The sequence below is a fragment of the Genypterus blacodes genome, unplaced genomic scaffold (genome assembly GCF_046128005.1).
Source record: "Genypterus blacodes isolate CSIRO-AG114 ecotype Tasmania unplaced genomic scaffold, CSIRO-AGI_Gbla_v1 ptg000067l_1, whole genome shotgun sequence".
Taxonomy (NCBI): Eukaryota; Metazoa; Chordata; class Actinopteri; order Ophidiiformes; family Ophidiidae; genus Genypterus; species Genypterus blacodes.
Window position 1 is genome coordinate 1,501,459 of NW_027466879.1, and position 14,635 is coordinate 1,516,093.

At 45.7% G+C, this 14,635-nt stretch overlaps 1 protein-coding gene across 2 annotated transcripts; it reads left to right on the forward strand.

Moving 5' to 3' along the window:
* Positions 1-357: 357 nt before the first annotated feature.
* On the forward strand, positions 358-13,777 carry mrvi1 (murine retrovirus integration site 1 homolog). 2 transcript variants are annotated; one of them, XM_076156110.1, is made up of 21 exons: positions 358-632; positions 3,580-3,810; positions 5,518-5,624; positions 5,714-5,775; positions 6,964-7,137; positions 7,252-7,329; positions 7,422-7,465; positions 7,563-7,619; positions 7,935-8,384; positions 8,760-8,835; positions 9,059-9,179; positions 9,297-9,327; positions 10,484-10,624; positions 10,830-10,961; positions 11,089-11,242; positions 11,325-11,374; positions 11,614-11,766; positions 11,975-12,042; positions 12,845-12,976; positions 13,141-13,269; positions 13,342-13,777. In XM_076156110.1, exons 2-21 carry the CDS (start codon positions 3,739-3,741, stop codon positions 13,502-13,504), a joined length of 2,394 nt encoding a protein of 797 aa, XP_076012225.1. In that variant the 5' UTR covers positions 358-632; positions 3,580-3,738; the 3' UTR covers positions 13,505-13,777. The 2 variants fall into 2 exon arrangements, with proteins under 2 accessions (XP_076012225.1, XP_076012224.1); XM_076156109.1 differs by having other exon boundaries at positions 359-632; positions 8,757-8,835.
* The last annotated feature ends 858 nt before the right edge of the window (positions 13,778-14,635 follow it).

A 14,635-nucleotide genomic window follows, 5' to 3' on the forward strand; every position in this document is an offset into this window, starting at 1 on the left:
GCACTTGAGACTGGACTCTCTGGTCACTGACAGGCAGCCCAGGGTTTGACACCACAGTTTACTCAATAATAACGCACTTCTAAGGAATCAGAAGTGGATGCGTGGCTCCCACTTGACTGCTAAACTAAACACAGAGTACAGACGTGATCTGTATCTATCTATTTCTCATGCACACACACACACGCACACACGCACACTGTGGCCTTAAACGTTGCTCCCACACAACGATTAACAAAATAATCTCAGTATAAACAACAACATACATGCTGCAGCTTTCTCTATGTTTCAGTACATTTGGGGGGATGATCAAGCAAGTCATGGTGAAGGAGCAGCCTGAGAACACACACACACACACACACACACACACACACACACACACTCCACAGCAGTCCAAAGAAGCATACAGAGCCTTCTCCTTAAATGGTCAAAGCTCCCAGGAGTGAAAGAGAGGCTGCTGCTGAAAAAAGACAGGGAACAGAGGGGACGGGAGAGCGGAGGAAGAGAAGCCCGAGGATAGAGGAGGTTTCCGTCTAAAAGTCTGAGAATGACAGTTTGACTGTGGGAAGTTGCTGTGAGTGGAGTGGAGACATCAGCGGGAGCGTGTGTGTCTGCAGCACCAGTGGTGGACTCAGGTAACGTCTTCTCTTTCTGTGGACAGACAGGTTCAGGTCATGTGCTGCTCCGATCCGTCGGCTCTCACTGGTGTTTTATGCAGACACACACACACACCCCGCGGGAGATGCATGTTAAGATCTGTCAGGTTATTGCAGGTCAGGGTTGTTTCTGGACTTCTGTTTGGGGAAGTTGTTGGTCTTTATGTTGCTTTAGTAGTATCTCCAGTGTGTTTGTGTGTGTTTTTGCAGCTTTGTTGACATTATAACCTTCGGTCTTACGTTGCAGCTGGCAGGGATCTGAAGTTTCATCGTTTTAACGTGTAACAGCAGATATGAATGCATTGTAATTTGCAGAAACCGTCGGTTACTTCAGCCTTGAGTTTCTCTGTCCATCTCTCCATTTCTCACACTTCCTCTTGTCTGTTATCTCAGAGTGTGGCGCTGTAGCAGCCACTTCCTCTGCTGGCCCTCATCTCGTTGCTACACACAACCAAATTTTAAACAAATCTGGCAAGAGGGAGCAGGCTTATGTAAGACAGAGAGGGAGAGAGAGAGAGAGAGAGAGAGAGAGAGGAGGGCTCCACTGCTCTCACCATCTCTGGAGACCTGGCTGTGGTGAGAAGTCCTCTCACTCTAGAGTCTCCTCTCCAAATGAGTTTCTCCCTCTAAAGGGTGACCACAGAGTGTGTAAACAAGACTCAGGCATGCTGGGAGGACAACAGAGGAGGGGCAGTGTGTGCTCAGACTCCCATGCATGTACGTCCTGTCCTGTTCCTTCACAGGAAATAATCAGAGTGATTCAATTACTCTGCAGTATTTATCTGCGTGTCAGGATCTGCTGGTGAACTCTGCACCATCAGGCCTCCTGCTGTGCAGCCCGCCGCCTCACTTTGGGCTGCGGCTCATTCTGCTGCCTGTGACGGGATCCTGTTCTGAGAGGTTTCAACAGGAGGAGATGCAACTTTATTTCATAGTTTAGTTTCCTTACTGAGACTAAGTGATCAATCAGTTGGTTGGTTTGTTCTGTTCAACTCTCTGAGATATGGTGTCTTTCTTAAAGCAATAGAAAACAAACCATAACATAAGCAGAAGTAGTAAAAATAGCCAACTATGATTGAAGGAACATGAAGAAGGAGAAGTTCAAACTCAGTGAAGAGTAGAAACTCAAAGTATGAACTCAGCTCAGCTTTGGTGTATTAAGGCAAAGCTGCTCTGTAAAGAATTCAAATTATGCAGCAAATTCTTCCACAGGCTGAAGCCAAAGGTGATTTTAATCTTGTGCGACAGTTTTCATGCAGTCAGGAAACATCCTGGCTGCTCACAGGGAGACGGTTAAACAAGCCACTTCCTCCCCAGTGACTGCCGGCTGGTTTGTGTCTTTACTTTCCCAGAAGCCTTCGTCACATTTGTCATGACACTGAACAACACTGTTCACTCTGCGCTGACTTCACTCCGTGCTACGTACAAGTGTGTGTGATTCCTCTGAAGTGACCGTTAGGGTTCATATTAAACATCACACACACACGCAGATCAACACGCCAGCGTGTCGCATCACATTTGGTTACATTTGCCTGTGTCTCTTCCCTCTGTGACCCAGGAAGAGTGACTGACCTTAAATAAACACAACTAAACACTGTTCTACATGTCTTTGTCTTGCTTGCTTGTCTTTTGGTGAGGATGGATTTGGAGACTGTACAGTGACACTGATTGGTAATTGATTATTGATTGATAGATTATTGCACCTTTGATCCCCAAATGGAGCCCAGATCTCAGGGAGCTGTCCTTTAGAATGAAACCTCAGTATCTGGAAACATGATCTGGATGTTGACACCTGATGATGATGATGCACTTTACATCAGCATTTACATGAACTGGTTGAAACTCAGTCTATATAAATCTATATTTACATACAGAGGGAAAGATATTCTGTGATATTATTGTTTATTTATCTGTTAGGTAATGGAAACATCTTTCATCGGCTGCGTGTGTGTGTGCGTGTGTGTGTGTAGGCTGTCTGATCGTTCCCACAGCCAGTCACTGCCTGATGGAAGCACTAAATATAACCCAGCACAAACACACACACGCAGGCTGAGTCATGAGTAGCATCATTTGCATTGTACTAACAGCGGATGTGTGAGGGTGAATGAGTGGTGAATATTTAATGTTGCTGTTTTTGGGCAAATGCTCCACCGAGTAACATTCACTTTATATTTATGTTCCTCCTGTGGTCTGGACTGAAGGAACCTAATCCAGCTTTTATGATCTACAGAAGCCCAAAGGCTCTGATCAGCTTGTTGTCTTCCTCCCTTTCCCATCTGAAGGAACTGAACGCATTCACAAACTTCAGTCAATCCTCTCCTCTGTTGAACAAACGATGCAAACACATCATGGATTGTTGCTGCCAATCCTTTGATCCCAGGGTGGTTTGTAGCACAGTGACAAACAAACGTGACCCGAGTGTGTCGTGGGAGTGAGTGTGAGCAGTGTTACCCACTCACTCACTCAACACAACACTGATGGATGTTTCATGACATTTTCCCAGTGTACCATCCACAGCCTGTGGGAAGAAGAGTTGAGCTGGTTAGGTTTCCCTGTCAGATTGGGTCTGGATCACACAATACAGCGTTGTTGGTGTATCTTCTCATTCCTTCTGTGACAGTTAGAAGACTTCACTGCAGTAAGCTCCATGTGAGGACTCTTCACCATATTTTAACATGTAATCCTGTTTATTGGGCAGCAAAACATCTGGGTTCAGGCTTTGCAGAGACGCTGTGCAGGTCTGAGACTCTGACTCCATACTCCTGACTATTCTCTGTCACTGTTTGAAACTTTTGGTCAATCAGCCTCTCAAAACCTCTTGTTTGATCTCGATTTCCTTCACATTTACTCAGCTAATGTATATTTGAGTTCCTGCGTGTGTGTGTACTTGCACTTCATCCACATGTATGTGTCTGTGTGATTACAGCTCCGAGACGAGAAGCAACACGTAACACAACACGTACTTGAGGAGCCTCCCCTTGAACCAAGTGACCCTAACCCCAGCGAGCCTTGTGAGCCCCCCAGCACCGCTGAGAGTCCCTTCATCTTCCCTCTCACCCGCTGCCGCCCGCCTGTCCTCCCCACCATGCCCACCCTGCCTGAGGAGGAGGAGGACTCACCTGAGGAGATGGACAGCTCCTCCAGCTCTCCCAGCACAGTGGGTCCACCTCCTCTCTGTACATCAACACACTCTGGGTTTGGCTAAAGCACTTTCATTAATAATAAACCTGCCAGTGAATAATCCATCTGGCCCCAGTCAAGACTCTTTATCATCGTGGCTACTGAGGTCTCCTCTCCAAAAAAGGCCGGCCAAAGTGCTATTTTGGTCTTCAAAAGCCCGTTTCTGTTGGGAATAGAAAAAACTCTATTATTCCCTCATAACACAGACACACACACACACACACACACACACACACACACAAACACGCACACACACACGCACACACGCATGTTCTCATTCAAACCAGGAAATTGTTTTCCTAGTCTTAACATGAACATTTCCTGGTTAAAACAAGATTTTTTTTTTATATTTTAATAAGAAACAATTCGCTTTAGATCATTGTAGGACTTGTAGCTTGATTTGTTTCTCGCCCCATTTTGACCTGAGACATAATTTAGAAATGGAGTACCTGGAGACATACTTGTGTCTTGGTTGAATTGTTTGAGTTTTTCTTGAATCCAAGAAGAATTTCCACAACTGAAGCAAGTCTTCCTTGATTTAAAGTTGAAAGCATGCACTTTTTCTGCAGGATAGAATGGTGAAGACGTCACAGTTTGTCTTTGATTGAATCAGTCTGAGGAGAACATTGCTGTTTTCCGCTGCAGTGAGTAATAAACACAGGCCAGATAAAACTTCTCCGCAGAATGTAAACTGTCTTCTAATCTTCGTGGCATAAAGGTATCCACCTTTATTATGGCCCAGACATGAGAGACAGAGAGAGAGAGAGAGAGAGATTCCTTTAGAAAGTGGATTTAGTGCAAAAGCTCTTAGTGCAGCTCTCAGGCGGTCGGTGTTTGATGTGTCGGGCGTGTTTGGCTTTCATGCTCGGACAAAGATTCCACTTAATGACACAGAGATGGAAACTTTTCATTTAGTTTCAGACCTTTTTGATAGAAAATGTGATTTCTGTTTTGGTATTTGACATAAATCATCTCTGAGTGTGTGTTCCTGCTGTGTTCTCTCTTGGTGATTATAGTGTTCTGTGCTCCATTCAAAGTTTGAATTGCACAGTTTACAAATTCAGATTTTGTGCAAGAAGATAATTTTAGTGTGGAACATGTTCGGCTACTTGAAAGTACTTAAGCATGTGTGTTTTGCAGTGTGGGTCACACTGAACCTGGCCAATCAGAACAAAAGAGGCTTTTTGGTGGATCTTAAAGCAACAACACCTTAAAAGGCCTGTTTGACTCTGTGTGTGTGTGTGTGTGTGTGTGTGTTAGTACAGGAGGGAGGCATTATGGTTTTTGCACATTAAAGCATAGCAGCGTTTTCAACATAGACTCTGAAATGAATACGAGGACATAAACAAGACTCTGTACCTCTCACATCTTTCTCTTTTATATGAACTGACTCAAACGTTTTGCTCGCTGTTCTCAACCACTTTCTCTCCCAGATGTGATCTATTAGAAGCAAGTAGATAATAATTCCAACGGGTAATTAGCTTGTAATTATTCTTAATGGCTTAAGAGGATGGCTCTCTCCAATCCTCCACCCAATCATCCCCTCATGAACACAATGTGCAACCTGCAAAATGTCTGAACGTCTTCTCTTTCCGATTCTAGACTTTCTATAATCTAATCCACTTAAATGAACGCTGGTGCTAGTGTGTGCGTGTGTGTAACCTTTTTTCACTCCTTTGTTCAGGCTACACCAGGTGAAAGCCGAGCTGTCGTCATGACGGCCCCCACCATTGTGTACCCGCAGCAGGCCACTATTGTGCAGCAAGATGGATGTGCGTTGGAGCAGAGCAGGTACAGTGTTCACTTCCTGTCTGGACGCGAGTGTGCGGCTGTATGAAGGAACGCTGTGATTGCAACGTTGCTGCTGTTTCCTTTCTCAGGCCGCACAGTCCCAGAGCCCGACTGGCCAGAAACTCCTCTGCAGGCCCAATCACCACAGTGGGTGGGTAAACACACACAATACACCGCTGCTGCTGCTGTAATGTTCAGAGGACAATCACAACGGGCAAGGGATCGATTCATTCTGACCTTACAGATGTTTGTTAGTCCGACCTCACACAGGTCTGATCATGGATTACTGCTTTGAGTGCAAGTTTAAAGTCCCATAGTGAAAGGAAAGACAGAGGAGAGTTTTGTTTACATTTTGTTACTGCATAAAGGGTTTCTTGGTTTCTATGGCCCCGGCATGAGGAAGCCAAATGATGACGTATTGGTTTGCATTTCTTTTGTCAGACAAAAATGTAAGCTTGGGTTATAAAACTAGGGGAAGAACAAAACAAACCAATGAATTTGTTCAGGAGGAGAAATTTGCTCATTCTCAGCATTCATGCATGAAGTGAGTGAAGATGTGAGCGTGAGTCTAAATCCAGATTAGAGTGATCGGACATTTCTGGGGGATTTGTGCATATAGATTAAAGCTTTTCTTTAGAAATGTAGATGAAAGTGGGAGGTCGGGTGGAACTTCCCAGTTGATCAAACAGATTTAGGTCTCTATGCCTGTTGCTGTATTGATGCTGGCGGGTCTTCAGGCCTCAGTGTTCTTCAGAAGGACTCACACTGTGATTCAGTCTCTGTCAGTGTTCCTTGTTCAGGGTCCGTTCCTCCTCTCAAACCTGCCCAAAGTCTGGATTGATACAAGTTTCATATCTCTGCTTGAAGTCGCTTTCTCATAATACATCAGTGATACAAGATATGGACTCTAACGATCCTGTTCTTTAAGTTTATCTACTCCGATTTCTCTCTCTGCCTCACTCAAACAGTGATGTCATGCAACTCGTGTTTCACTGTCATAGGATATTAAGAAATCTTAGCTGTGAGTATTTGCAAATCTTCACCCAGAGAGTCTAAGTTTGGTCATGGCCTGAGAGCTGAGTCTGCTGCTGTGTCCTCCCTCCTGCATGAAATACCTTCACTGCTTTCATTACTTTTGATGTGAACTTTGTGCCTTTTTCTGAGTGGAGAAAGATGAAGAACCTCTTTCACCTCTTTCACTCGGCTGAACATCGGAATCACTGACTCGCACCCTTTAATGAATTCTTTCCTGGCATCTAGCTCTAAATTCAGACTTTTGAAATGATGATCATTAGGATGATTCCTGTGTGTTGCAGTAGCATGTTGTTGCCTCTCTCAGACAGCACAGGTAATGTGATCGACCTGGTGAAGGACCCGCTGCCAGAGCTGCATCTCTCTGAGGAGGACCGACTGAAAAACCTGGAGCTCCTGGAACAGGCCAAGAAGGTCAGCGACCGTTTCCTGACTCGCCGTGGCCGCAGGTCCACCAGCAGCCTCACCGAGTCGCCAACAGGTAGCACACACATGGAGAGACAGAGAGAGAGAGAGAGAGAGGAGCAAGTCTTTTCTGTCCGTTAGTTGGGAGGTTGTGTCACGTTGTCATGTCGACTGCCTGTTTTGTCTGCAGGCTTTTCTCCAACTCCAACTCCTTCATCCTCGCCGTGTTCATCTAGAAGCAGCTCACTGGCTGCCGCCCCTCAACCCTGTGAGCAGCATCAGACTGTGTGTGTCTGTGTATTTCTCATAATGGCTTCTTGATGTCCACATTAATGTGCTGCTTGTGTTTTGCCCTCACAGCGCTCATAGAGGCAGCGTATGTCAGCTTGCACTCTGTCGGTCAGGTAAAGGCATTATTGATATTGATATTGATCCATGGCTTCATGGGGATGTTGGCAGGGCTGATTGAAGTGTTTGTGGTGTCTGCTCATGTTCTTGTAGATTCTGGAGGATCAATCGGTGAGGGAGCAGCCCGAAGGCCCAACCCAGGAAGTGGAGGTCAGACTGATCACTGCACATCCTGACATCTTGTCATGTACCAATATGAGTACTATGACTCATTTCTTTATGGGAATTCTAGCCAGTGATGGACAAAAGCAGAGAAAACATGTAGTTCTGAGAAATGTAATGAAAATTGCATTTGAATATTTGAATTGAAATCTTTATATTAAAAGCTAAATTTACTTCAATCATCAACATCAATCATCAGCAACTACAAACATCTGAATATATCTCAAAATGTAAAGTAAAAAAAAGTAAATATGAAGCACTTGTGGAAATGTCCTGCTATATTAATGTCCTCGCTTGTTTCAGGGCCAGAGGCTGTTGGTGGACTGGAAGCCCAGTGAGAAGAGGAAAGTCTCCTCTGGGACCCTCACACCCCGTTTTGCTCTTCAGAAGGAGAACTGTGACCCTGGGATCCCGAAGAGTCCTGGTCCTCTAGGCGTCAACAAAGTGGACGATGGCCGCAACTCCAACCAGGCCCCGGCCACCGGCGTGGCCAAGCCCGTCCCCCGGCCCCCGACTCAGCAGGCCCCGTGTACAGCAGAGATCAAGACCATCGGGGCTTTCCCTCCACTCATGAGAGCCGTGTCCTGGGACACTGTAGGGAGCCTGAACTCCAGGAACGGAGGCCCCGGCTTCTCTCCTACAGCGGAGGACACGTTCGCTGACAAAGCCCGGGACGCTCTCTTCAAGTCCTCAGGGTACAAAGACCTCCCAGGGCAGCCAGGCGGAGCTCAGAAGCTCTCCAAACTCAGAGAGGTACAGAGAAAGCAAGAGGACTGTTTGAAGGCCTCACATATTTGCCAGCTTCCCTGAATCAGTGTTCAAATTGTCAACTGCCAAATCGCTGACATCCATAAGAAGGCAAAGCATAGCAGTTTTCAATATGGCCAGCAGGTGGCAGCATATACTTCTGTGTGTTTCGAAACAGTCTTTATTGCACAAACCATCGTTCAGATTTAACTCAAATTAAGTAACACACTACTTATTACAGCATAGATATATGTAGATATAGATTATGCTTTATTTGAATGTGATGACTCCGTTATTATGGTTATTTATACTGTGTGTGTGTGTGTGTGTGTGTGTGTGTGTGTGTGTGTGTGTGTGTGTGTGTGTGTGTGTGTTGAGGAGCACAAGCTGTTGCGGAACCAAAGCATCGTGGGATCAAAGTTACCAGAATTGAGCGAAACTGCTGAACAGGAAAAAGGTAGCAGTCATCATTTGCCCTTTGACCTTTAGCCATCAGCTGTGTCCTCTGCAAGACCGGGACACACGATGCTGTTTCTACTTTCCACCAGCAGGTGGTGTGATGGTTGAAGCTTGATGTGTTGTAAGGGACAGTCTCTCTCTCTCTCTCTCTCTCTCTCTCTCTCTCTCTCTCTCTCTCTCTCTCTCTCTCTCTCTTTCTCTCTCTCTCTCTCTCTGTGCAGGTCATCCACCGTCTCCATCCACGACCAGCAGTGAGGAGGCCAAGGAGAAGTCTGACGCCATGCCCAACATCTCAGACGTGATGCTGAGGAAGCTGAAACTCCACCGAGGTCTGCCAGGCTGGTGTGTAACAAACTGACCTGGACCACACTTCCTCTTAGAGTTCATGAATAACATCACATCTATACGGTGTTGTGTTATATAAAAGCACCTGACAGCTCCTCTCTCCTTTTGTTCCAGTGCCCCCCCACTCACTGAGAAGGAAGTCGAGGTTGGTACCTGATCTCCACACATTTGATATCTTTAGACCTTTGGGCAGCAGGAGGGTTTAGGTTCAGACCTGACTGGAGTTCTGTCACGACCACGGAAAAGCTACTTTAACACAAGAGTGGAGGACTGGAGAGGATAAGGGGCTTTACTAACAAAAGGGCAACATAGATGACATCATAGGCACAGCACAGGGATGCAACAAATAGTCCTTATCTCCAAAAACAAGGCAAACTAAATATATTGTTTATTATTATTATTATTATAATTGTTGTTGTTGTTGTTGTTGTTGTTGTATTGTGATTATTTCTGCTTGTTTTCTGTGTTCTTTAAATGTCTCTACATAGATGTTACACACATGTGGACCCTCTTTGCTCCTCCCACCCCTAAAAAATAAAGAAAGAACATTTAGAGTTGATTATTTTTTAGAAAATATTCCTGGTATTGTTAAATACAACAGTTTAGTCCTTAAGTGTGCCAGAGGAACAGAAGCTGTGCATGAATCACCATGGCAGCTCGTATAACACTCTGCCATAAGTCATGTGTTAACTTTCAGCCGTAAATTTAGATCAAACAGTTCATCTAGAACATTTCGTTGCTCTTATGTTCATTTCTCTCGTGTAGCTCAGGCTTGATGATGATCTGTACTCCTTCCTTGCCTCAGTCGTTCATTACAGAGTCACGCTCCTGCTGGATTTGGCAGCGTTCAGGGAAGGGATTCAGGATTTTTCCTGTTGGGGTAAAACACAAACGTCAGTGAAGCCGCGTGGCTCGGCCTGTGGCTCGGCCTGTGGCTCGGCCTGTGGCTCGGCCTGTGGCTCGGCCTGTGGCTCGGCCTGTGGCTCGGCCTGTGGCTCGGCCTGTGGCTCGGCCTGTTGCTCCTCCTGCTCCCATGGGGTCGTGTCTGGATTAGGACAGTCAGAGGTCACGCATTTCCTCTCAGCCGTGGCCTGTGTGTGTTCAGACAGCATGTGGAAAACACAGCAGAAGACTTAAACTTGGAGAAAAGCTCTTCAGCGTCCTCATTGGGTCACGTGTGTTTGGCAAACTTATGAATCCATTCATGTAGATTGTTTTACTTCATCAGCACTGACCCTAATGTGTGTGTGTGTGTGTGTGTGTGGTAAGAATGTTGTAACACGGTCGCATCCTCCTTCCAGAACGCTTTCATTCAGCTGTCCCTGGCATTTCGAAATGACAATTACACTCTGGAGACTCGGATGAAGCAGGCAGAGAGAGAGCGGAACATGACCGAGGAAGACACGGAGAAAGAGCTAGAAGAGTTCAAAGGTGCTCTGAAGGTCAGTCTGCAAAAGGAATAATAAGAATGGAGGATCAGCTGAGTTGTGATTTCTAAACAGACACCAGAGCGTTGTTTAACCCTTGGCGCTTGTTTATCAGCTGAATGTTACCTGGAAGCATCCTAAAATAAATGATTTTCCCGGTATCGGACACTATAATGGTGCTTATTGTGTTTTAAACAAATGTTCCTTCTGGTTCTTGGAGATGACGTCACCGCAGTGGCAGAACCTGGAGCAGCGTGAGGCGTACCAGCGCCTGGTGGAGACGCTGGCTGTGCTGCACCGCCTGGCCACACGTCTGTCCAGCAGGGCGGAGATCGTGGGCGCAGTGAGACAGGTGCAGACACACTTACAGACGACAGGCTAACATAAAGGTCCTGACAGAGGGGGAGGAGGCTGCAGACCACAGAGGTGTTGCCCTCATATCATAATTCAGGCTTGCATGACTTTTGAATGTTCTACAGGAGAAACGTATGAACAAGGCCACTGAGGTCATGATGCAGTATGTGGAGAACCTGAAGAGGACCTATGAGAAGGACCACGCCGAGCTGATGGAGTTTAAGAAGCTGGCCAACCAGAACTCCAACCGCTGTTACGGAGGCTCCGTCGACGCTGGAGGTAAAACACAACCAACATATTAATATGACTGTTACCTTATATCTATTTATCTTTGTGCTCTTTGTGTTTGCATCCCACAAAGATGACGGAGTTCCTCGTCCGTCAAGATCGATGTCCCTCACCCTTGGAAAGGTAAAGTGCTTCAGTGACGACGTCGTGTTTGGGCCAAAATGTTCTTATGCAGTATTGTGTTTGATATTCTTCATATTTTCTAATGAATCCATCCCCTGATGAGGTTCTGTTCTCTCCTTGGTGCGACCTCAGCATGTGTTTGTGGGTCTAAGCATTCCCAGTATTGATCATTTTCCCTTTTCCCCCATGGTTACTGTTGGATCTTGTGTCTCCCGTCCGTCTGTCTGTCCGTCCTCTAGGCTCTGCCCAGACGCAGGGTGAGTGTTGCCGTGGTGCCTAAGTTTAACCTCCTCAACATCCCAGGTCAGACCCCAGCTATAGTCGTTCCAGGGCACAACCTGGCCTTGGGCCCCAGTGTGGGACCGACCCCTGGTGCTGCACTTCCTGTTCTGGTAGGTCTTCCTGTCCTGCTGGGAGCTTTATCTCTCTCCAAACTAAACATCAGGCATTTACATGTAGGTGCTTACAGAACAAAACGGAACAAAACGGAACCTTTTCATCTCATAAAAAATGTAAAGCCTTTGTTAAAATTGATAATAATACATTTGAAATTTGAAATCCTAACCGGTTGTTATTATTCTTCAACATTTTTCCCTTTAGTGTGAAGCAGGCGATGTAAAAGGAAACGCTCCCACCGAGGCCACACAAGCTCAGCCAGCTACAGAAGGGTAGGTTTACACACACACACACAGACCCATACGCTGTCATGCTCATGTGTGCGTAGCTGAATCCCCAAGGTCACATGAAACAATGGGCCAAGCAAAAGAACGGCTAATCATTCTTATCAAAATGGGCTTTTCTGCTGCATCAGGACCCTGGGCTTGTTTGTGTGACCTTCAGGATACGATAGAGCACAGACAGAACCCGTATGAGATGAATATAACTCTGAAAGCATAGAAACATAATCAAAACCCCGCCTGTGCGTGATTGATACGCTGTCCTGGGATGTAAGCTAAACATTTGTGCAAGAGTCTGACAAAGTCCAGGCACGGAGCTCCACTCACGTCCTTAAGGTGCTGGATGTGTGTGTGTGTGTGTGCTAGATGTGTCTCTGCTGGATGTGTCTGTGCTGGATGGGTCTGTGCTGGATGTGTGTGTGTGCTAGATGTGTGTGAGCTGGATGTTGTCACTTGGCTTGTGGGAAGACAAGAATATGGAGTTGGGCTCATGTCAGCGAGAAATTCAGTTTCAGATTTGATCTTTTGGAGTTTGGTTGTTTCTCAGTCTTTGAATTCCAATTTCATTTCAATATTCAATTTCAGATTTTTGCATTTGACTTCCAGCACCCAGAGGCACAACAGTAGCTTCATAGAGAACTGATACCAAACTGCACAATGCCAGTTTGTCCAGTGGGACAAGGCGGCCGTGTTGTGACGGAGCTGGGATTATTCTCTGATGTATCATGATGTCTACTGTGGTGTGCTGGTGGTGGCCGAGGCTGATTGTTCTTTCCTATCTGAAACAATGCAGTGGAAAGAGCGGCTCAGAGCAGGAAGCTGAAGCGTCTGCAGCGGCCAAACCACCCGTCAACCTCGAGGAGATCAGGGCCGAGATCAGGGCCGAGTTGAAGGCCAAGATCGAGGAGGAGGCGTACAACAAAGGGTGAGGCCTTCTCTCCTCTCTGCTTACTACTACGCCTACGCACAAACACACACTCTGTGACGACATTAGACGGCAGGGGGGAAAGTACTTCAATTGTTTAGAAGTGGAAAACACTGGCGTTGATACATGACAGGACTAATTTATGTCATTTGGTGAACGTGCAGCTTCAAGGAGGGACTGAAGCAAAGCAAAGCTCTCCAGGAAGTCAAGAAGGAGGAGGAGAAAGCTGCAGAGAAACTGCTGGAATCAACAAGTAAAGATGAAGAAAGTGGAACACAGATGAAGACCAACAGGTGAGTCCACTGCTCTCTCAAACTCGTCATGTTTTCCTTTGACCTTATTTACTCACACGATGGTCTTCACAGGAGGATGGACGAGGTCGTGCTTCTTCTTCGTCGCTTTTACGCCAAGGTTTCCTGGAGCAACCGCTTTCTGTGGATCACCCTGGCCTTGTTCCTGGCAGTGTTTGTGGTTGTCAATATTTTTAAATTTGTCAGTGACTACTACAGCAGCAGCCAGGACACGTAGGCAACAAACGTCCTCGTCCAAAAGGCGGAGGACCATCTTTGGACTGCGGCACGACCAAAGAGCCGATTACAGAAGGACGAAGACGGCCGTCCCTCCTCAGCTGCTGCCTGGAGACCCTCGTCATCGCCATCGTTGAAGCATATCACCACAGGAAGGCTCACTTGAACCCCACAACCTTCTCCCCGGAGGATCAAAGAATGTAGATCTGGGAGACGTTTGGGACATTTTTGCCTCATTTCTTATTAACAGGAGTTAGATTAAGTTATGATTTTGTTTTCATAGGAAAGTTGCCAGATTGAACACGACACTGAGAAGAAAACATCACTGCTGTTAAGGGACCAATTATAGTAGTAGTATATTTGAAGTAGATACAAGGGTTGATTGATAAGTTCTGAGCTTGAGAGATGGAAGTAATTTTTTTTTCCGCATTAACTGTATGTGGAGAAAGTAGGTGAACATGCAGGGTTTATATACTTTCATGACTCTTTTTAAGTTTTGGCTCCTAGATTTGGCTCTGCAGACTTTCATCTCATCCCAAGCATGAAACAGCAGGAGACTCTTTCCAGCCTGCTGTCTCAGAATGTTAATGATGAGGCTTCAGTGTCGAACGCAGGTCAGACAAGTCCTTCTGATGATGATGTCATGTCAGGTACAGTGTGGTGTGAAGTGTGTCAGACCATGCTAAGCTCAATACTTATCAATCAACCCTCATACATACTTAATTATACTTATTGGTTCTGTTTATTTTGCTGAACATGGCACTTTCCATGAAATGTCACTGAAGACAAAGTGTACATTTATCTACACTCTAATGTTTGTGTAACTCTCAGGTCCATACCAAAGCCCTGACAGTTTAAGGCGTATTTAAAGATAATAGAGGCTTTAAAGGAATAATTTCATCCTTAGTTTAATTTCTGTCTTGTGTATTTAAAGATTTTGATGATAATTAAAATATAAGCACATTCTAAAGTAGTTCCTTAAGTGCAATATCTTGCAGTTGATGGTTGAGCACTAAAGGTTTTATCATCTTTGCACGTGTTTGTTTGTGTGTCTGACACTTCACCTTGAAATAAAGGTGGCTGAAAACACGCTGCACTTCATTTCACAGTGAGAGATTTGAGACGCGACCAA

What these genes read in the sequence shown, in the direction of transcription:
- mrvi1 (XM_076156109.1), top strand. Translation starts at nt 3,739, where the DNA reads ATGCCCACCCTGCCTGAGGAGGAGGAGGACTCACCTGAGGAGATGGAC. An exon ending in GTGCTGCACTTCCTGTTCTG is followed by an intron (nt 11,767 to 11,974) that starts GTAGGTCTTCCT and finishes TTTTCCCTTTAG; the next exon opens with TGTGAAGCAGGCGATGTAAA. An exon ending in GCTCAGCCAGCTACAGAAGG is followed by an intron (nt 12,043 to 12,844) that starts GTAGGTTTACAC and finishes GAAACAATGCAG; the next exon opens with TGGAAAGAGCGGCTCAGAGC.